Here is a 21517-nt window from a genome sequence, read left to right on the forward strand (position 1 = left end):
GTCTATATGTTTATCTTTATACCACACTGATTTGATTATTGCAGCTTTGTAGTAAGTTTTGAAATCAGGAAGTATGAGTTCTTTTATTATTATTATTTTTTGTGATACGCAGGCCTCTCACTGTTGTGGCCTCTCCTGTTGCGGAGCACAGGCTCCGGACGCACAGGCTCAGTGGCCATGGCTCACGGGCCCAGCCGCTCCGCGGCACGCAGGATCCTCCCGGACTGGGGAATGAACCCGCGTCCCCCGCATTGGCAGGCGGACTCCCAACCACTGTGCCACCAGGGAAGCCCTGTTCTTCTTTTTCAACATTGCTTTGGCTGTTTGGAACCCCTTGCCACATGAATTTGAATTCCATGTAAATTTGAGGGTTGACTCTTCCTCAACAGCAAAAAAGGCTATTGGAATTTTGACAGGGAATGTGTTGAATCTGTAGATGGCTTTGGATAGATTGTAATCTTAGTATCAGGTCTTCCAGTCCATGAACACAGGATCTTTGAATTTATTTAGGTCTTTAATTTCTTTCAGCAGTGTTTGTAGTTTTTAGTGTATAAATCTTTGCCTCCTTGTGATGTTATAAATGGAATTGTTTTCTTAATTTCCTTTTTGGATTATTCATTGCTGGTGTATAGAAACAATTTGTTTCTGTGTGTTGCTTTGGCTGAATTTGTTAGCGCTAGTAATTGTTTTGTGGATTATTTGTGATTTTCTGTATATAAGATCATGTTATCTGCAAATGAGATACTTTTACTTATTCCTTTTCAAGTTGGATACTTTTTATCTTTTTCTTTTTCTCTGGTTAGAACTTCCATTACAGTGTTTCATAGCAGTGGTGAAAGTGGACATCTTTGTCTCGTTCCTGATCTTAGGGGAAAGTTTTCATCCTTTCACCATTGAGTATGTTGTTAACTTGTGGGTTTTTCACAGATGTCCTTTATCCTGTGGAAGAAATTCCCTTCTCTTCCTAGCTTACTGAGTATTTTTATCATGAAAGAGCGTTGGATTTTGTTAGATGCCTTTTCTGTGTCAATCTGGATGACCTTGTGTTTTTTACCCTTCATGATATATACTGCATTGATTGATTTTCATGTATTTGAACCGCCCTGGCAGTCCTGGGATAAAACCCACTTGGTCATGGTATATAGTCCTTTTATTGTGCTGTTGAATTTGAGGTTTTGCTAGTTTCTGAACCTTACATACATGGAATCATTTAGTGTCTACATTTGAAAGAATTTAACAAGTTAAAACCTATAAGATACTTAGGACAGTGCTTGGCAGGCACAAAGTAGCGCTGTATAGCACTATCTGATCATTATCATTAATTAATGGATATCCTCGTAAGAGGAAACGAAGACATAGAGAAGTGAGGTGACTTACTGGCGCGCACCCTGCCATGCTGCCTCTCCATGTGCTATGTGAGTGAAGGGCCTGGCACACTCTTTGCTTGCCCAGTGGACTGATGATAAAGAGTATTTATTGATTTATTGGTGTGCTGGGCCCTAGCTAGGCTGAGTGCTTTATGTTTGCTTTATATTTGAAATCTCATTTTTTTTTTAGCAACTTGAGATATAATTCACATACCATACAATTCAGCCATTTAAAGTGTACAGTTCAGGGGCTTTTAGGTATTTAGAGCTGTGCACCCATCGCCACAATCGATTTCAGAACATTCTCACTACCCTAAAAAGGACTCCCCCTTGGCCATCACCCTCCAATCTCCCCCCAGACTCGCCCCCTCCTCAGCCATAGGCAACCACTAATCAACTTTTCATATCTGTAAGTTTCCCCATTCTGGACATTTTATGTAAATGAAATCATATAATTTGTGATCCTTCGTGACAGGCTTCTTTCGCTTAGCGTAAGGTATGATTCATCAACCTTGTAGCATGTATTAATACTTCATTTCCTTTTTTTTTTTTTTTTCTTTTGGCCGCATTGCACGACACGAGGGATCTTAGTTCCCCAATCAGGGATCGGACCCGTGCTCCCTGCACTGGAAGTACGGAGTCCTAACCACTGGACCACCAGGGAATTCCCAACGTTTCATTTTTTTTTATGACTAATATTAATATTCCATCATACGGATATGTCATGTTTTGTTTATCCATTCATTAGTTGATGAACTTTTGAGTTTCCACTCTTTGTTTTTTAAGATTTATGATTTATTTATTTATTTATTATTTTTGGCTGCATCGGGTCTTAGCTGCAACTGCAGCACGCCGGATCTTCATTGAGGCATGTGGGATCTTTTGTTGCAGCACATGGGCTCTTGCGATGCGGTGCTGGGCTTCTCTCTAGTTGTGGCGTGCGGGTTTTCTCTTCTCTAGTTGTGGTGCATGGGCTCCAGGGCGCGTGGGCTCTGTAGTTTGCGACACGCAGGCTCTCTAGTTGAGACGCTCAAGCTCAGTAGTTGTGGCATGTGGGCTTAGTTGCCCCGCGGCATGTGGGATCTTAGTTCCCCAACCAGGGATCGAGCCCGCGTCCCCTGCATTATAAGGTGGATTCTTTACCACTGGACCACCAGGCAGGTCCCTCCACCCTTCACTATAATGAATAGTGTTGCTGTGGACATTTATGTTTTTTGTGTGGATGTATGTTTCACCATCTTACTTTAGTCCTTAGCAGCCCTCTGAGGAGTGGGTCCTTATAGTGTGCACCTGCGTGTGTGTGTACAGGGTGCCTGGATATTCATGGTTAGAAAAAATGGAAGGGGTCAAGGAGCATTTGGAGGGCACAGCAACAGTTATACCCCGCCTGGCACAGTGTTTTGACATTTGATCCACCTGCACAGCTGTACTGGTCAATACCCGCCCATGGGATTTGGCCTTACAGGGCCACAGGGCATGTGTGTTTGGAAGCCTGGGCCTCCCCTGGGACTGGGCCACGCGCTGGCAAGGATGGCTCACTGCTGGACACACGCTGAGGCAGCTGGTGCCCTGAGGCGCTGCGGCAGGCGCCTTCCTGCCAGGCATGACCTCTGGATCACTGGGCCCAGCCCAGTGCCCAGCCTGCACTGACAGGGGCCACCTCGAGGGTTTCCCCAGGAGAAGCACCCTCCTGCCCACCCTCTTGTCCATCCTCCTCCCAGCGTGGTGCCCCTTGTGAGGCACTGCCACACTGGGCTGGCTGCCCTGACCTCTCTCCCTCCCGCCCTGCCTTCGTACAGGTGAATACATCAAGACCTGGCGGCCCCGGTACTTCCTGCTGAAGAGCGACGGCTCCTTCATTGGATATAAGGAGCGGCCCGAGGCCCCCGACCAGACCCTGCCCCCCTTAAACAACTTCTCTGTTGCAGGTGCGTCTCAGGGGCTCAGAGGATGGCTGGCAGGTGTGGGGGACACATGGGGCTCGATCATTCTTGGGCTGTGGGCCTGTCTGGGGCCTCTTTGCCCTCAGATCTATTTCGCACCCTTTCCCTGCTCCACCGCTGTGTTACTGGGCCTGGGGGGTGTATTGGTCAGCAGTGGAGAGCAGGAAGCAGAGAGAAGCTGGGGCATTTTCCGGCCTTCTGTCCCCTCTGTGGTACCCGAAGTGGTGCCTTCCTGCCAGACACTGACCAGTGAAAGCTTGGCCGGTGCAAAGCCCTTGCCTGGGCCTCACAGAACCTGCCCTCAGCCCGCTGCCACCTTCCTTCCCCACTGACCTGATTGGTTACCACATCCTTGTCCCACCTCCTTAGAACATTTCAAAGATACCTCCACCGCCACCTCATAGCCCAGGCCACTGTCCCCTCCCCACTAGCTCCCTGCTCTAGCCTCTTCCCCAGCCTCGCCTCTCGAGGCCACCCCACCTGGTCGCTCTGCAATCCAGCCCCCACGCCCCTCTCTGTCCTGCTTAAAGCCTTGTCCTGGTGGCTTTCCTGTGTGCTCGTGACCCCCACGTGGCTGTCCCCAGCCCTGGCTTCCCTCCTGAACTCTCCCCTGAACTCTCCCTCCTGTGCCAAGGAGCTTCCTGCGTGTTTCTCCCTGGGATGCCCACCGTGGGATACCCAACGTGTCCCAAACTGGCCTTTGGGTCTCCTCTCCCTCCCCAACCTTCTGCTCCCCATCTCCTTCTCTGGGAGGGCCCTATTGCCCCCTCATCCTCAGGCCAGAGGCCAGGGTGTCATCCCAGATGCCTCTCTGTACCTCCTCTGTGGCCCATCTACCTGTCTTTCCCTCCCCTCCCCTGCCACACTCCGGTGTAGCCCCAGCCTCCTGGGCTCCCGGCCTCCATTCTCTCTCACCCTCTGCATGGCAGCCAGAGGGATCCGTCTAAATCTGTTCATGTCCCTTCCCTATTTAAAGCCTTCCACGGCTGCCTGCTGCCCTCAAGACAAAGTCCAGATTCCTCGCCATGCCCCCTGAGCCCCGCAGGCTGGCCTCTGCTCACCTCTCCAGCCTGTCTCTCACTTCTCCCCGCCTCACACGGAATTTGCTCTTCCCTAAGTAAGCTGGGCCCTCTCTCACCTCTAGGCTTCTGTATACGACGCACCCTTCTGCCTTCAGAGCTCAATGCAGAGATGCCCCTTCCTCAGGGAAAGCCTCCTGAGCCCCTGGGCTGGGTTGGCTGCCTCTTAGGCTCCCCACCCTGGTCACAGCCCTGACCACTGAGCCATCACTGGAAGGGCTGTCTCCCTTCCACATACACACACTGGACCTTGAGCCCTGCGGGGCAAGGCCAGGGCTGTCTCGGTCACTAAAGTGTCATGGGGCTGGCACACAGGAGGTGGCTTGGGGAATGTGGGGTGCAGACTGGCAGGGCTGTCCCTTTACCCTCCCTGCTCACATCCCTCTTCTGCAGAATGCCAGCTGATGAAGACCGAGAGACCGCGGCCCAACACCTTCGTCATACGCTGCCTGCAGTGGACCACAGTCATCGAGAGGACCTTCCATGTAGACTCTCCGGATGAGAGGCAAGTCTGGGCCTCCGTGTGGCGGCCCTTTGAGAGCAGCCAGGCTCTGTGTGAGGAGAAGGGGTGCAGATGGATAGATTGCCCTGAGCCCCTCCTTAGGAGTTTCCCATCTCAGCCCTTTTGCCAGCTAGGACGTGCAGGGCTTCTCAGCCCACAGACTCCCGTCCACACCGCCCCGTGTCCTCAGACTGGGGGCTGCATTGGAATCGCAGGGTGGGGGGGCTTGTTAACAGTGAGGCGCTCTGGGCCACTTCGGGGCCTCTGATTGTCTAGAGATCTGCAGAGGGTCAGGGAGCTGCATTTTTAATGAGCATCTCCATTAATTTCGAGGCAGGTGGTCTAGAAACTCAGTTCTTTAAAAGATCAGTTTAATAATCAGAAGAGGTACACATTCACCTAGTTGAGAAATCAAACAGCAGAAGGAGGTGTCTAGTGAAAGCTTCGCTCTCACTGCAGCCCCGTAACACCCCACCATCCCTGACCCGCAAGTTAACCGCTGTTCTTACGTATCCTGCAAGAGCTTCCTCACCGTGAACGCAGACAAGCTCACTCAGATAGGACTCCGGTGCCCTGCTCCCCTTGTTTTTTCTTTTTACACCAAAGGTGGCATTGTACCCAAACGGTTCTGAACTTGCTTTTTATTTAATGCATGTTGGGGACTCTCTCCACTTCAGTATATATAGAGTTGCTGCTGCTGCATTTTTTTTTTAACAGCTGCACGTCTGTGTCCCCGAGTTTGTTTAGCAGTTCTTTATTCATGGTGACGGGGGTTGCTTCAGCCTTTTGGGCTCATTAGAATAATGAGATAATTATAATTAGATAAGCAGTACCTTGTGCTTACCTTGTTCGACATACTTATAGTTAAATCTGTAAGATGAATTCTTAGATGTGGGATTGCTGGGTCACAGGGGAACATGCATTTGTAATTTTGAGAAATGCTTCTTTTAGGCCATGTCTAAGAGTGTCCTCACAGCCTTGTGTTTTCAAACGCTTGGATTTTTACCAAACGTTTGGTGAGTTTGAGTGTCCTTTCGTGTGTTCAGGGGCCATGTGAGTTTCCCTTTCTGAACTGTCTGTTCATATCCTTTGTCTGTTTTTCTTTTGGGTACTTGGTCTTTTGCTTATTCATTTCTGAAAGCTCTTTATAAGAGAGCTTAGATCTTTGTAATGAGCGGCAAATATTTTTCCCTCACTTTGTCCCTTTGGCTTCACTTTGAGAAATATTCCTTTAGCTTGTCTGTGGGGTGAGGATTCAGCTGATCCTCTGGAGAAACCTAAAACAGTGCCGTCCAAGAGGAGTCTCTGCCATGATAGAAATGTTCAACAGCTGAGGTGTCCAAGAGGGTAGCCGCTACTCACATGTGCCTGTTGAGCATTCGAAATGTGAAATGTGGCTGATGAGACTGAAAATGGAATTTTGTATTTTATTTAATTATCTTAAATAGCGCCATATGGCTAGTGGACAGTGCATTTCTAGAGCATACACAAAACAGTATCATAAGACATATTACTGTCATCTATACCGTAATTGTCATTGCAAAGCTTCCCAAGATTAAAAATATACCTGCCCCACCATGGGGAACAGGGTGACCATCGCAGGCCAGCTGAGGTGTTACTCAGATGAAAACTGGGCACAGAAACATGGACTGCCAGTAAAAGCAAATTGAGACCGGTAGGTGCATAGGGTCTAGGTGTTGGGCTGAGTTTTGAGGAATGGGTAGGAGTTGGCCGTGGAGATAGGAAGAAGAAGGTGGCTTCAGGAAAAGGGAGCAGCATGTGAAAAGGCCTGGAGGCGAGGCAGCTTGTCATTCCAGGGACAAGAGGGTTAAGCATCACTGAAGAATCAAGGGCCAGGGGTCTTGGAAGAGGGGAAGTGGAGGCCTTGAAGCTGGCAAGCTCAGCTGGCGCCTGGACTCCAGATGGAGGTCCCCACAGGGCTTGGCAAGCAGTGAATCGATTGGGGTTTGTCACAGGGTTGCTAAAAGATTCAGGGGGATGATAAACAGGAAGCCCTTGACTCAGCAGTACCTGGCACACACTTCGCAAGCCTGGAGAAGGAGCAGTGGGGAGCTGGCAAAACGTTTTAGTAGGCGAGAGACCTGCTGTAGTTTCCATTATAGGAAGGTACCATGCTCTTTGGCGTGGGGAAGAATCCCTTTACTAAGACTGTGCGGGCTAGAGAGCCCCCAGCTTCCTCCTTCTCTCCATACCTGCCACTGCCACTAGAAAGAAATCTGATAGGATTGCTCTGAGACCAAACCCCAGATTGCTGACCTTAACCCCAGGGAAGGTGTGAGCCAGAAACCCAGAAGAGGGAGGCTGCTCTGCTCGTGGCTGTCCTCACTGCCCTGTGCAGGCCTGAGCCTGGGGAGGGGTGGGGGCGGGGTGAGGACCGACAGGGGCCATGCTGGTGACCGGTGGCTGCCTGGATGCTGCAGCGGCCTGCTCACTTCCTCCCCCAGTCAGCTCCCCCCAGGGCACCTAGAGCGATTCCCCGACTCCCTGCCCCAACTTGTTGTTTCAGGTGGACAGAACAGTTGAAAGAACAGTATCGTAAATGAGCAGCTAGATACCCTGCACCTAGGTTCAGCAGTTCAGCATCTGCCATGTTTGCCTCATCTGGCTGTGTTGCTTTTTTTTTTTTGCGGTACGCGGGCCTCTCACTGTTGTGGCCTCTCCCGTTGCGGAGCACAGGCTCTGTACTCGCAGGCTCAGTGGCCATGGCTCATGGGCCCAGCCGCTCCGCGGCACGTGGGATCTTCCCGGACCGGGGCACGAACCCGTGTCCCCTGCATCGGCAGGCGGACTCTCAACCACTGCGCCACCTAGGAAGCCCCCCTGGCTGTGTTTTATGCTGTATCTTGAACTTCTGTTCGTACTTTGTGACACGTTTCTCCTTAATACATCAGCAGGCATCTCCTAAGAGTAAGGACTTTCTTCTACAGAATCCTGGTGCCCTTATCATGCCTGAGATGATCATTGATAATATGTATTTACTAACATCCTCTCTAGATCTGTGCCGTAGTTGAATTTCCCCAGTTGTCCTCAAAATGTTGTTTTTCAGACCAAGATTTGAAAAACCAAGGTACATGTTGTCTCTGGCCTATTTTGATCTAGTTCAGCCTTTGTCTTTCTTCCCCGACCACGACATTAATTTTTTTTTTTGACAAGCCAGACTAGTTGTCTTGTAGGATGTCGCATACTCTGGATGTGTCTTATTTTTGCTTTTTGGCACTGTTTTCTTTGTTCCTCCATGCCTGTATTTCCTGTAAACCAGAAATAAGGTCTGAAGCAAGGTTGGCAAACTATTGCCTGGCCTCCTTTTTTTTTTTTTTTTTAAATTAATTAATTTATTTTTGGCTGCATTGGGTCTTTGTTGCTGCGCGCGGGCTTCCTCCACTTGTGGTGAGTGGGGGCTACTCTTCGTTGCGTTGTGCTGGCTTCTCATTGCCGTGGCTTCTCTTGTTGTGGAGCATGGGCTCTAGGCGCACGGGCTTCAGTAGTTGTGGCACGTGGGCTCAGGAGTTGTGGCTCGCAGGCTTTAGAGCGCAGGCTCAGTAGTTGTGGCGCACGAGCTTAGTTGCTCCACGGCATGTGGGATATTCCCGGACCAGGGCTTGAACCCGTGTCCCCTGCATTGGCAGGCGGATTCTTAACCACTGTGCCACCAGGGAAGTCCCTAGCCTCCTATTTTCATAAATAAAGTTTTATTGGAACATAACACACCCGTTTATTTACTAATTATCTGTGACTGCTTTTGCTGTCCTGTGGCAGAATTGAGTAGTGACCAAGCTGTGACAGGGACTGTGTGATCTGCAAGGCCTAAAATATTTATTATTTGGCCCTTTCCAGGAGAAGTCTGCAGACCCTCGGTCTTGGCAGGTACGCTTAATAGTGCATCACTTTAGTGTGATCTTTTTAATGTAAATCTTACATTGTAATTTCTCTGTTTAGGACTCTTAGTGGCTTTTAGTTCCACTTGGAGTAAACTCCAAAGTTGATGCTCTACTCTACAAAGTCCTACGTGATCTGGACTCCTCTCCAGAATCATTTCCTACCACCAATTCCCTCAACTTCAGCCACCCTGGTCTCCATGGTGTTGCTGAAACATGCCAAGCACACTTCCTACCTCAGGACCTTCGCACTTGCTGTTTCCTTTGCTTAGAATCCTCTTTCCCCAGATATCATTACAGTTCTCTTTGTGAGGTCTCTGCTCAAATGCCACCTTCTCAGAGTGTCCTGCTCTGCCTTCCATGACTGTTACCTTTACCCTGCTTTATTTTTCTTCATAGCACCTACCCTACCTGGTGTGACATTTTCTTTTTTTCTTCTTGTTTTTTCGGCCATGCAGTACAGCTTGCGGGATCCTAGTTCCCCAACCAGGGATCGAGCCCGTGCCCTGCAGGGGCCTGCAGTAGAAGCGCGGAGTCCTAACCACTGGACCACCAGGGAATTCCTGACATTTCCTATTTATTTATTTGTGCCGGGAATATAACTAGGTGTTCAGTAAATGTTTGTTGAATGAATAAAAGAATAATTAGAACGAATGCTCTGTTGAGCCAGACCTTACTCTAAGGTCTTTACATGTATTAACTCATTTATCCTCACAACATTTCTAGGAGGGAGTTCCTCACCTGCTGAAGAGGCATAATGATGGTGAAGCTGAGGCACAGAGAGTTGCAGAGTAAAAGAAAGAAGATCGGAAGGGCCTGGGTTTTCCCTACCAGGCAGGGCTGGACCTGGGTCAGCCAAGTCAGCCCATCTGAGAGTGTCTGAACAGAGGGAGACCCCAGATGCCCTCCAGCTGTGAACACCCCTCTGGTTCAGAGGAGGGCCCTTGTTAGGGAGAGAGGTCCCCATCTGCCATTAGACCAGCAGTCAGCTGTTATTTCTGAGGCTGTGACGAGGACAGGCCTGTGCACTGAGGACAGCTCGGCCACCTCCAGTTCACCGAGCTTCCCTCCAGGGTGCAGTTCGTTCTGCTCAGCAGGGTAGCCCGGGGCTGGGGCCTGGGGTCTGGAGTCAGACCAGCCACCGTGCCACTTTCGCAGTGGGGCTCAGTTCCCTGGCTGTCGTGAGGGACGAAGAGGACATGGATGTGGATGCGCCTGGCCTGGGCGCCCCATGGAATCGCACTTGTTGGTGTCTTTTTTCTCCTCCGTCTCCTGTGCCACTGGCTCCTTTTGCCTCGGTACTACCATAGCCCCTCTTGCTTCCTGTCTCGACTCCCAGTCTGTACCCCACACAGCAGCTGCCTACTTAAAGCCGAAACCAGATCCTGTCACCCCCCTGATAAACCCTTCCAGGACTTCCTGTGATGTTAAGGATCAAGACATAACTCCCTCACACAGTGGCTCGTGGAGCCGGGTGTGGCCTGTCCTTGCTCCTACCCTCATCCCTTCCATTCCTCTCTCTCTGTTGGCTCCACACATGCTGGCACCTGCTGTGCCTTCCACAGACACCCCAGGCTCCCTCCTCGGGCCCTTGGCCACGCTGGTCACTCTGCCTGTATTCTTTTCCCTCTTGGCACTTCGAAGGCCTACCTCCTTCCCTCCGTTTCATTTATTTCACAGCTAAGTCCCTGTTCTTGGCACTGGGGATGTCCCACGTTCCAGGGGTGTCTTCCAGATCCCGGCTTACGTGCCACCTCCTCAGAGCGGCCTTCCCTGACCACCCTCTGAGAAGGGGCTTCCTCTCCAGCCCCTGCCTTTGAGCCATGACATACTTGTCTTCTCCCTTAGGCCTGGAGCTCCAGTGGGGCTTGTTCCCTGCTGCACCCTCAGCACCCAGAACGAGGCCTGGCACGTGGAAGACACTCGGGAGGGATTTGCAGGCTGGCTGGGTGAATTCTCTGTGCCTGGCACTGTCCTGAGTGCTTTGTATCGTGTGCGCCCTCACACGACCCTCTGGTCCCCGCTCCACGTGTCAGCCCACTGAGGCCCCGGAAGGTCAAGTGGCCTGCCCGGTGTTGCCTCCGGGAAGGGGCAGGACTCCCGACAGGCGGCTTTCCCTTCGCCCGCTCCTGGGCTCCTCGGCACGGTGGCCCTTACTCCCTGAGCCTTCCCGCGAGTTTGCCCTGCTTGCTCCTCCGGGGCCTGGTGGGCCTGGTCTGGGAGGAAGCTGCAGCTCATCAGGGCGGGCAGTGTGGTGCCGGGGCCGGGGGGAGCCCAGGCACGGGGCTCAACTCCGCTGCCTCCTAGCCTCCTGACCTCTCCGCAGGTGACTCCATCTCCATGCGCCTCAGTTTTCTCATCAGAAGCACGGCCCCTCCCCCTCCAGCCCTCTTGAGGAGCATGGAATGCGGTGGTGTGCGTTATTTTTCTCTGCGTGTCCCTCGGGGCAGGAGGCTCTTTCCCCTGGGGGCTCTCCTTTGAGGGTTGGAAGGCACGTCAGCCCTGGCCCTGGGTAGGAGCTCCCCTCTGCCCCAGACACCATGTTGCAAACCCTTGGGGAGTATCCTGGACGGAGGCCCTTGCTTTTTCTCTGCAATTCTGAGTGCTGCAACCTTGCCACCTCGGTCCAGTTGGAACAGGATCGGGGGCTTGTCGGGCAGCGGGAGAGTTACCCCCGACCAGCCTCCTGCATCTCCGTGGGTTCTGGCTCCAGATGGGTTGGGTCCAGGTCTCACCAGTGTCTTTAGCCCCATCCTTGAGTCAAGCACTTTCTCTGGGTGCAGGCTTTGCACACAGCAGCTCACTAGCGTCTCAGTGCCCCCAGTGTACCAAGGAGGGGGCGAGCTGGGAGGCCTGGGCTTGCCCAGGTGGCAGAGTTGCTGTTTGAGCCCCAGCTCTGAGCACCAGCTCTGCTGCCCAGAGAGGCCCCACAGAGCTGCCTCCCGTGCTCCCTCCTGTGGTGTGGAAGCTCCAGTCTCTCGTTCATTCAGGCTCCTGTTGATGGACTGCGTTCTCCCTTACAAAGATGATAGCACACTACATATCTTGGTCTGCAAGTTGCTTTTTTTATGTGACAGTCCCTCGAGATCTGTATATGTGAGGTATATGCGTATTTTTTTCTTTTTAGTATATTCAGCATGTCTTAGGAGATCGGTGATTTTTTTTTTTTTCCAGTCCACAGTCATAGACCCAAAGTCAACATTTTAAAATTTCTAAGAGGACAGTTATGATCGGGTAAAGCCTATCACGGGATATGTTCCCCCTACCCCTATTTTTTTGAAAAACAGGAATATTAATGTAGGGATAGGGATTTGTACTGTTATTTGTTCCAAAGAGGGCATGGGTAAAACGCGTTGAGAAATGCCAACCTGAGGCAGTGGGTCAAGGAGGGGAGAGGCTCGCGCTGCTCTGCCTGGGTGTGCGCTGGGCTTGGGGCCACTCGGGGTGTGGGTTGCCAGTCACTCCCCAGATGCTTACCCAGTACCTGCCGGGGTGCTGGCTCACGCCATGTATGAACAGACCAAATCCCTGGCCTCGTGCCGGGGTGTGGACATATGTGGCTTACGGGGCCCTCAGGCTCTGCTCGGGCTTGGGGAGGGCTGGTGTGCCAGCACCTGATGTTTGCGCTCATGGTACACTTGCATCTGTCTTAGGAAACGTGATCTCATGTGAGTGAGGCCACTTGGACAGGCAGAGCTTCTAGGTGTGAGCTGGGACCCGTCGGCTGGGTGGCTGCTTTGCTCAGCGAGGCACGGAGCTCAGCCAGAACTGTTCACGTGGCTTTTATAGACCTAAGCAAAATCCATGGGGGGTTCAACAGATATTGGGCTCAGCCACCTAAAATTGTGTGGTGGGTCCCAAATGATGGAGAGGTGTGGACAATTTAGTATCGTTCAGCTTCATATTTTTTTCTTTTTGGTGTGTGGTCTTTTTTACCTTTTTCTCCTAGATGCATTTTCCCTCTCTACAGAAAGAACTTTTGCAAGTATCAAAAGAAAATTCTTTCCCAGCAAGTTCTAAATCATGAGTGACAGAACTAGTGTATTGTTCTTAAACCCGTCTGCCTTCTGCTGGGACCTGCTTCCGTGTCCGCCACCTTCTCTCCCCGGTCCCTGCCCCACCAGGATGGTCCCTGACATGTCCTCCCAGCAGACAGGCACCTCCAGGGAGTCATGTCGGTCACCTCTTGCTTTGTAGGATCTGCAGCTTTTTTGGCTAATGAATGCCTCCTTCTGCTCTGATTCTCTTTTGCAGAACACTGATCACGTGCACGCGTGAGCTTGTCGTTCGTTCTGAGGGGCTCAGAGGAGCACCGTCTCTCATTCAGGGTTCAGGGCGGCGGCTTATTTTTAGGGGGCTGTGAAGAAAGGCAATCTCCCCTCTAGCCATGTAATTACTGCCTGACTTCAAGTGGCCCTCGGGTCAGGCCCCTTCTGGGACACAGATGGTCTCTGTCCTTATTCTGCTATTGCCCTCTCCCACCCACCACAGCCAGAGGGTCTGTCAAATTTCAGTCTGGTCCCTCCAGCTCCACCAGGTCAGACACATCTCAACAAAATGCCCGAAGGTGTTTGACCATTTGCTCGTCCATCGTGGGGCATATGGGGCTCGGCCTTTCCTGCCCCGAGGCACCGGCGCCCCATGACTCTTAGCTCCCTGGATGTGTCCCCACACAGGGAGGAGTGGATGCAGGCCATCCAAATGGTTGCCAACAGCCTCAAGCAGCGGGGCCCAGGTGCGGATCCCATGGACTACAAGTGTGGCTCCCCCAGCGACTCTTGTGCAGCCGAGGAGATGGAAGTGGCAGTTAGCAAGGCGCGGGCCAAGGTGGTAAGTGCTGGGAAGGCGGGTGGCCAGCGGTTGGGGCCTGCCAGTCTGTGAACACCCCCCTCCCTCTCAGCCCTGGCCCTGCCGCCCTTGATTGCCATACTGCGAGCACGGGCCCAGCCAGGACACTTCATGACTGCCCTGTAGACTGGGTGATCTCAGGTTGTAGATGCCCCGGTACTGCTCTGGGCCCGCAGGGTGAGGGGCAGCCTTATCCCGGGGGGTTGTGAAGACCCGTCTACCCCCACGTCAGAACCCTAGGCTCAGCCTCCCAGGGCCCCCGTCCCTGGGAGAGCCGAATGGTGGGAGAGCCTCGGTCTGAAGGCCACTTCAGAACAAACAGTTGCTGCCCGGAGCCTCCCTTCCTGCTCCTGCCTGAGCACTTTGGCAACAGTGTCCTTTGATTTTTCTCTTTTCTTTGTTAAAATTTCTTCCCATGGGCCACGTGCCAAACACTGACTGTCCGACTCTCTCCCCATCCCGGGCAGACCATGAATGACTTCGACTATCTCAAGCTCCTGGGCAAGGGCACCTTTGGCAAAGTCATCCTGGTGCGGGAGAAGGCCAGTGGCCGCTACTACGCCATGAAGATCTTGCGGAAGGAGGTTATCATCGCTAAGGTGGGCCCTCCCAGGGCTGCTGCGGGCTGGCCGCTGTGGGGGACACAGTTCGGAGCCTGACGGCGGTCAGGAGCACGCACTGGGCGGGCCGCTTCCCGGGTCTGCTGCTGTGTCCCCCAACCCGTGTGTCCCCAGAGAAGGGGAGCCTGAGGCCCAGAGAGTGGGGCCCTGCCTGCTGAGTCCCCCACCCTCTGGGCATCAGGAAGGAAGGTGGGGGGAGTGTGACTGGGGCCTCACCCAGCAGGTGCTGTCAGGCCTGAAGGAAGCCCCTGTGGCGGCAGAGGGCCTGTGGGGAGGCCACAAGGGTGGGGCCTGGCTCAGGGTGTCTCAGGAGGAGGCTGGGCCAGGAATGGAGTTCTGTTCCTTTTTTTCCTTATTTAAAGTTTTTAAAATAGGAAATTCCTAATGTACATAACATTTTTTAAAGAAAAATAAATATAATGGACTCCGATTTAGCAGTCATCAGCGTCAACGTTAACTAACGTTGGCTAGTCTTGTTTCATTACCTCTGCCCTGCTCGTTTGTTGTTCTGGAGTACTCTAAGGCATGTCCTAGACGTCACAGATCTTCAGCCATACCTACTTAGATGTGTATTTTTGACAGATGATGATTTTAAAGACGATAATCACGGTACTGTGATCATATCCAACAGAATTAACAGTCCCTGGTGTCATCGGTCCACGGCAGGGCTTCTCAGCCTCAGCACTGACATTTGGACCAGACCATTCTCTGCTGTGGGCAGCCTTGTGCACTGTGGGACATGTAGCAGCACCCCTGGCCTCTACCAGGGCACCCCTCCACCCCCGAGTTGTGACAGTCAAAAATGTTCTTTGACATTACTACCGATGTTATTACATTATCCCCTGGAGACAGACTTGCCCCTTGCAGAGCCAGTGTCTGGGCACTGCAGCTCTCTGGGCTACTGCCGTGCACTCAGATACCAAACTCAAGCCCATGTTAGAGTCCTGGGAGGGGAGGGCCTGTGACGCTGTGCTGGGCCCGCCCCCTAAGGTTCTGATTCATGGGTCCGAGGAGGGGGCCCAATAATTTGCATTTTTCCAAGTTCCCAGGCGGCGCTGATGCTGCCAGTGTGGGGACCACACATGGAGAACCACTGCTCACAGCCTAGCGTCCTGATTAGATCCAGGTCCTTCAAGAACATTTATAGGTGGTGATTCCCGTGGCCTGTGGCATCACCTTAGGGGTCTCAAAATGTCTGCTCGCCACCCCCCCTCCCAGGGATGTCAGAATTGGCCCGTGGGTTCAGGTGGTGACAGCCTGATCCTCCCTTGTGAAGTCACCATCAGCTTCTCGCCTTATGGCTTTGAGAGCGAGCCACGGAGTGTGCTTGCCTGGGTGTGCTGTTTCATCAGGGCTCGTGAATGGTAGCATTCTGTCTGTGTATTGACTAGGAATGGAATTGGATATCACCAAGATGTTGCTCTCCCATCTCTCAAGTTGGGCGGGGGGGTGTGGCTGACGTGGTGGGACCCTCCAGCCCCTCACCCAGCCTCTGTCTGCAGGATGAAGTCGCCCACACGGTCACCGAGAGCCGCGTCCTCCAGAACACCAGGCACCCGTTCCTCACTGTGAGTAGCACTCTTGTCCCACGCAGGGCCTCGCCTGCCTGTGGGGCCTCCAGGCCGGCCCCCTAGGACAGAGCGCAGGGGAAGAGCCTGACCCCTGCCACTGTGAAGAAAAAACTTGGTGTTGGCCAGATGGCTGGGGCACGGTGTTGTGGGCTCTCCGGGCAGCCTGAACCAAGACACCAGGGGTGGCAGCTTCTTCGTAGATGGTGCCTTCGGCCGATTGATGATACCAGGTTGTAAGATGGCCCCAGGAGAGCGTGGCTGCCGTCTTTGTGGGTTAGAGGCACTCTGTCCGGTGGGCACGTTATTTTGTTACGTTTAAGAGGCAATCCTAGGAGCAGGTGTGTCACTACTGTGCTGCCTGTTGACTTAGCTGAGCAGACAAGACGCCTCTTTGGCTACAGCCTCCATCAAGGCCAGCAGCCATCAGTTGAATGGACCAGGTTGAAGATGGCTTACGGGTTGTTTCTCTAGCTCACTTGTTGGCCAGGTGTCCTACTGAGCCAAAGCACTTGTTCAAATGAAATCTTACCAGGTTCTTCAGCGTAGAAGACAGGGAGCAGTAGAGTTGTTGTGAGCAGGGGGTCACCTAAGGGTTCTCTTAGGACCTCTCTGTAGGGCTCCTTAGAACGCAGTTTGAGAACTACTTGTTTGTTGGCAGATCGCTTGTCCAGCCTGTTTTGGGGGTTGGCTCCCACTGCCAACTCCCAGCCAGCAAACGTCGTGTGTGTGGATGTGGATGTGTGTGTAGGTTTACCCATTTGACTGTAACATGGGAGGAGGAGAGATGTGAAACAGCTCTGGTTGCTCAGAACATAGTTTCTCCCCTGGCTGTGCCTCTTGGAGGCCTAGTTGAAGGCAGAATACAGGATCCTTGAGCACAGTAACCCCTTCCCTGCTGTCAGGGCCTGAGCTCACTCATACGCCACAAAAGGTGAAGCTGAGATCTGAAACCTGGCCGCCTGATCCCCACGGCCTGAGCCGGGGTGTGTGTGTGCAGAATCAGCAGCGCCCCTGCCTCCCAGGGCCGAGCGGAGAGCCCTGCTTTCCCCACCTCCTAGCCCGGCCGCCTTCCTTCCCCACAGGCGCTGAAGTACGCCTTCCAGACCCACGACCGCCTGTGCTTCGTGATGGAGTACGCCAACGGTGGCGAGGTGAGCTGCGGCTGCCCCCTGGCTGCCTTTCCGGGTGTGGGGGGCAGAGGGAGACTTGCTGGGTGTCATCTTGTTCCATCCGCCCCCCTCCCCTTGAGGCAGGCATCACCATTTCTGTCGTGCAGGAGGGAAAACAGGCTCAGAGCAGTTAAGTGACTTGTCCAAGTTCCCACAGCTAGTGAGTTGGTAGGCAGGATGCAAACCGAGGTCCAGAAAGTTGTGCAGAGGGCTGTGTGGGTGGTTGGCCAACAGCGCTACGAGGACGTTCTTAAGGGCGCCGAGAAAGCGTCTGCGGGCCAGGATCCCCCGTTCCTCTGCTGTCAGTGCGGCCTCCTGATGAGAGCGCTCAGCCACTTGCTGTCGCTCACCGTCACCCACTCCTCGCCCCTCACACCCTTCTCTCCACGCAGGTGTCACTCACTGGCTTCATCTCTCCCATTTGGTCTCACAGCTTGTCACTTGCTCCTGAGTCGTGGTCCTCTGCTTGCTGGCTGTCGCTCCTCGTTCGCCTGCCCCCTCCTGCCACCCCCCTCACTCTCCACTCAGCGCCTGGTGTCTATCCTTTGCTCTTTATCCCTTGCTCTTTTTTTCTTTCTCTTTTCTTTTTTTTTGCTCACGTGAGTTCTTCTCTACTCACCGCCCCTCACTTGGGCTTTCTTGCCGTCACTTGCCGGTTCGTGGGGCAGGTGTCACCTCATCAGTGGGCTGGGTGCCGGGGCCGCACACGGTCCCCTCCTCCCCTCCTCTGGGCCGGGGTCTCACCTCCCCTGCCTCCTCTGCTGGCAGCTGTTCTTCCACCTGTCCCGGGAACGCGTCTTCACGGAGGAGCGGGCCCGCTTTTATGGTGCGGAGATCGTCTCAGCCCTGGAGTACCTGCACTCGCGGGACGTGGTGTACCGTGACATCAAGGTGAGCGCGCCGTCGCCTCCTGGCTGGGCAGGCCGTGTACAGGCCTTCTGCCCGTCTGCTGAGCTTCCCCTTCCATGGAGGGTCTGTATGTCTTGTCCTTCTCGGAGCTGAGCCTCCCACCCAGGCCCAAGGTGGGTGGTTCCACAGCAGGTGGCCCTACGTGGGGCCCTTCCAGGCTTCCTGCTGTGCAGCCAGAGGGTGTCAGTTGGTCCAAGCGCTTTAGGAGATGGCCCGGCTGAGCCCACCAACGCCAGACACACGTGTCCCCTGTGAGACAGTCATTCTGCCCTAGGAGCATGTGCGGGAACAGGTGCCTGTGTCTATCTCAATGTGGACGCACCAGCTCCTAGCGGCGCTGTGTACACTGACCCCAAACTGGAAGCAACCCAAGTGTCCGTTGTCGGAAAGTGGGTAAAAGACATGAAGGTGTATCCACACAGTGGAACTCTGCACAGCAGTTCAAGAGGACAAACTACAGCCACACACGATAGCCTGGGTGGGTCTCACAGGCTAAGGCTGAGGGGAAAGCCAGGACAGATGAGGCCAATCTGCATCGTTTACAGCGTGTATATATAGGTGGAAAAAATGTTAAAAAGCAGAGAAGTAAAGTTCTTTCTGTGTTGGAGGAGGTGGTGGCTAATAACAGGGAAGGGGCACGTGGGGCTCCTAAGGGGCAGGTGGTGTTCTTTACTGACGGGCCGAGGTTACACAGAGGCCCACTAAAGTGCCCATTTGTGTTAAGTTTAGGAAAAAAGAGGAGAAAGAAAGACAGTGTTCCTTACGTCCAAAGTGTGACAGCCGCGGCCCGCAGTCGGGGAAGCAGTTTGGGCAGGACCTGGCTCCTGTCTCTCCCTGCCCTGCTTTTTACCAGCTCCCTGGGGGCAGGGGGCGCTGGGGAGGGGTCGGGTCTGGCCTCTCCCTGAGCCTCGGAGGGCCTAACCCTCTGCTGGGGTGTGACCTCTGGTCCCCCCTGGAGCCCCTGGCACAGCTGCCACTACCCCAGGCCACAGCCTCCTCCAGGGAAGGGCAGGGGCGTGTGGGGTTTCAGGGGTGGCAGGAAACCCTGAGGTACGTTGTGTCCCTGACTCACTGGCTTTTCCTACAGCTGGAAAACCTTATGCTGGACAAAGATGGCCACATCAAGATCACTGACTTCGGCCTGTGCAAAGAGGGCGTCAGTGATGGGGCCACCATGAAAACCTTCTGTGGGACCCCTGAATACCTGGCGCCTGAGGTGTCTGGGGCTGGAGGGCCCAGGGGCGTGTGAGGCCAAGGGAGGAGGGGGCCCTCAGCCCTGTGTGTTTCCCCCGCCCAGACCCTCTGAGGGCAGGGCTCCAATTCCTTAGGTGGCCCTCCCAGCCCCGGGCAGGGCCGTGTCCCCCTCGGGCCCCTCTCAGCGCCTTGGCCCCGGGGATGTGGGCCTGGCCCCTCATCGCCCCCCCTTGCTCAGGTGCTGGAGGACAACGACTACGGCCGGGCAGTGGACTGGTGGGGGCTGGGCGTGGTCATGTACGAGATGATGTGCGGCCGCCTGCCCTTCTACAACCAGGACCACGAGCGCCTCTTCGAGCTCATTCTCATGGAGGAGATCCGCTTCCCGCGCACGCTCAGCCCTGAGGCCAAGTCCCTGCTTGCTGGGCTGCTTAAGAAGGACCCCAAGCAGAGGTGAGGGCTGGCCTCTGCCCTGCCCAGCCCAGTGTCACCTGCTGCCACTTCCCTCGGCCCGGAGGGGGCAGCGCCCACAGGTGCAGTCGCCCGTGGGGTGCTTGGTGTGTGTTGATCGTCCCCACAGCTGGCACTTAGGGAGCACTCCCTTGGCTAGGCCTGTGCTTAGCCCTCTGGCCTCCCTGCCTTGTTTCATGGCGACACTGAGGAACAGGGTGGCCCTGTACCCAGCCTAGGGTGGCAGAGCCAGGATGTGAAGCGGCCGTCTGCCAAGCCCACCCTCTCAGCTCGCAGGATGTGACCCTGGGCACAGGAGCTCCCTCCTCTGTGAGGTGGTGGTCTGTGGCGGGACAGAATTGTTAAAGGTTGTTCAGGGCCTGCACCGAAAGCCCGTCTCCCAGGCCCCGGCTGCCCCGGGAGGCGGGTGCTGATGGCCGTCTCTGCCCAGGCTCGGCGGGGGGCCCAGTGATGCCACGGAGGTCATGGAGCACAGGTTCTTCCTCAGTATCAACTGGCAGGATGTGGTGCAGAAGAAGGTGAGCCCACTGCCTGCCTGCTCCCCGCGGGAGCCCGGCCGCTCCTGGGTGACCTTGGCTGAGGCCTCCACTCCTCAGGGACCTGAGCCTGGACTCGTCTCCTCCACAGCTCCTGCCACCCTTCAAACCTCAGGTCACATCTGAGGTTGACACAAGGTACTTTGACGACGAGTTCACCGCCCAGTCCATCACAATCACACCCCCGGACCGCTGTGAGTGTCTGAGGCCCCCTCTCCCCGTGGGCCTGGCTGGGCGGTAGAGGGGTGGGGTCTGCTCTTGGCCCAGTTCTCCAGGAGGAAGCTCACAGGTCCCCCTCCGTGTCTGGGCATTTTACCCTGCAGTATGTTCGCCAGGGCTTTCGCCGTTGGCCCACCGGTGGACCTGGTGAGGGTCACCAGGAGCCATTGGCCGCAGCACTCGGGGGAGAGGTCTGGGCAGGAGACACTTGAGGAGTCATCAGTGCCCATAGTTGTCTCCCAAGTTGCTCAGGTCTTTGGGGCTGGATGGGTTCAGTGATTCTGTAGCTGTTTTGAGTTCTTACTCTCACCTGCCCGGTGCTGGAGACACAGCCGTGACGAGACAGCCCTGGGTCCTGCCCTCAGGGAGCTCAGAGTCCACGTGGGGTGACAGCCCAGAGTGATCAGGCCTGTGGTCTTAGAAGTACCGGGTCTGGAGAAGCTCAGAGGAAATGCCTGACTTGGCCTGTGAGTCAGGGAGGGCTTCCTGGAGAAGGAGACATGGCAGCTGAGACTTGCTCTTGGCAGAAGGAGTGGCATACGGGACTCCCAGAAATGGGAGCATTGCAGAGGTCAGAATAGATGGGGGATGGGCGAGGGCATCAGGACCAGAGCAGGAGGATATTGGGGGCCACTGGAGGAGTACGGATGTGTTGCACGGGGAGCCATGGAAGGGTCTTGGGCAGAGGAGGGAAGGGTTGCATCAGGGCTTTAGCAAGTACCCCCGCCTTGGCTGCATGTGGAGGGGAGGATTGCTGGGGGTAGGAGTGGCGCCCAGGGCAGGGGCTGGGCCATAGAAGTCTGGGCTGGACCCCGGTGTGGCCTGGGGCAGAGGAGCTAGGGGGAGCTCGGGAGGCTGAGTGAGCAGGCTGTGGGGCCTGTGGGCCAGGGCTCTGGCCCGGGGTGGAGCTGTGGCTGAGAGGAAGCCCCTGAGCCTCGGTCCGGTGGTCCCCGTTCTCGTTCTTGGGGACAGCGCGCCAGCTGGGGGTTGCACTGTGGTCTGGCTGCAGCCCTTCCCGGGGCTGGGTGGGGTGCCCGGGCCCCCTGCAGACCGCTTCTCCCCAATCCACCTCCACCGACCCCCGCAGATGACAGCCTGGGCTTACTCGAACTGGACCAGCGGACCCACTTCCCCCAGTTCTCCTATTCGGCCAGCATCCGAGAGTGAGCAGAGTGAGCTGCCTGCAGCCCATG

The 21517-nt window shown here is 54.7% G+C and overlaps 1 protein-coding gene across 1 annotated transcript in view; it reads left to right on the forward strand.

Annotated features, from left to right (window-relative positions):
* AKT2 (AKT serine/threonine kinase 2) overlaps window positions 1-21514 on the forward strand; it is a 39108-nt gene extending 17594 nt beyond the window's left edge. Inside the window, exons 4-15 of the mRNA XM_024768479.1 lie at window positions 3167-3295; window positions 4783-4894; window positions 13464-13617; window positions 14103-14234; window positions 15758-15823; window positions 16909-16977; window positions 17764-17886; window positions 18992-19120; window positions 19337-19551; window positions 20000-20087; window positions 20197-20299; window positions 21412-21514. Coding sequence (XP_024624247.1) covers window positions 3167-3295; window positions 4783-4894; window positions 13464-13617; window positions 14103-14234; window positions 15758-15823; window positions 16909-16977; window positions 17764-17886; window positions 18992-19120; window positions 19337-19551; window positions 20000-20087; window positions 20197-20299; window positions 21412-21491 — 1400 coding nt within the window. The 3' untranslated portion in view covers window positions 21492-21514. The remainder of the gene's footprint in view (window positions 1-3166; window positions 3296-4782; window positions 4895-13463; window positions 13618-14102; window positions 14235-15757; window positions 15824-16908; window positions 16978-17763; window positions 17887-18991; window positions 19121-19336; window positions 19552-19999; window positions 20088-20196; window positions 20300-21411) is intronic.
* The last annotated feature ends 3 nt before the right edge of the window (window positions 21515-21517 follow it).

The sequence above is a fragment of the Neophocaena asiaeorientalis genome, unplaced genomic scaffold (genome assembly GCF_003031525.2).
Source record: "Neophocaena asiaeorientalis asiaeorientalis breed wild unplaced genomic scaffold, Neophocaena_asiaeorientalis_V1.1 scaffold629, whole genome shotgun sequence".
Taxonomy (NCBI): Eukaryota; Metazoa; Chordata; class Mammalia; order Artiodactyla; family Phocoenidae; genus Neophocaena; species Neophocaena asiaeorientalis.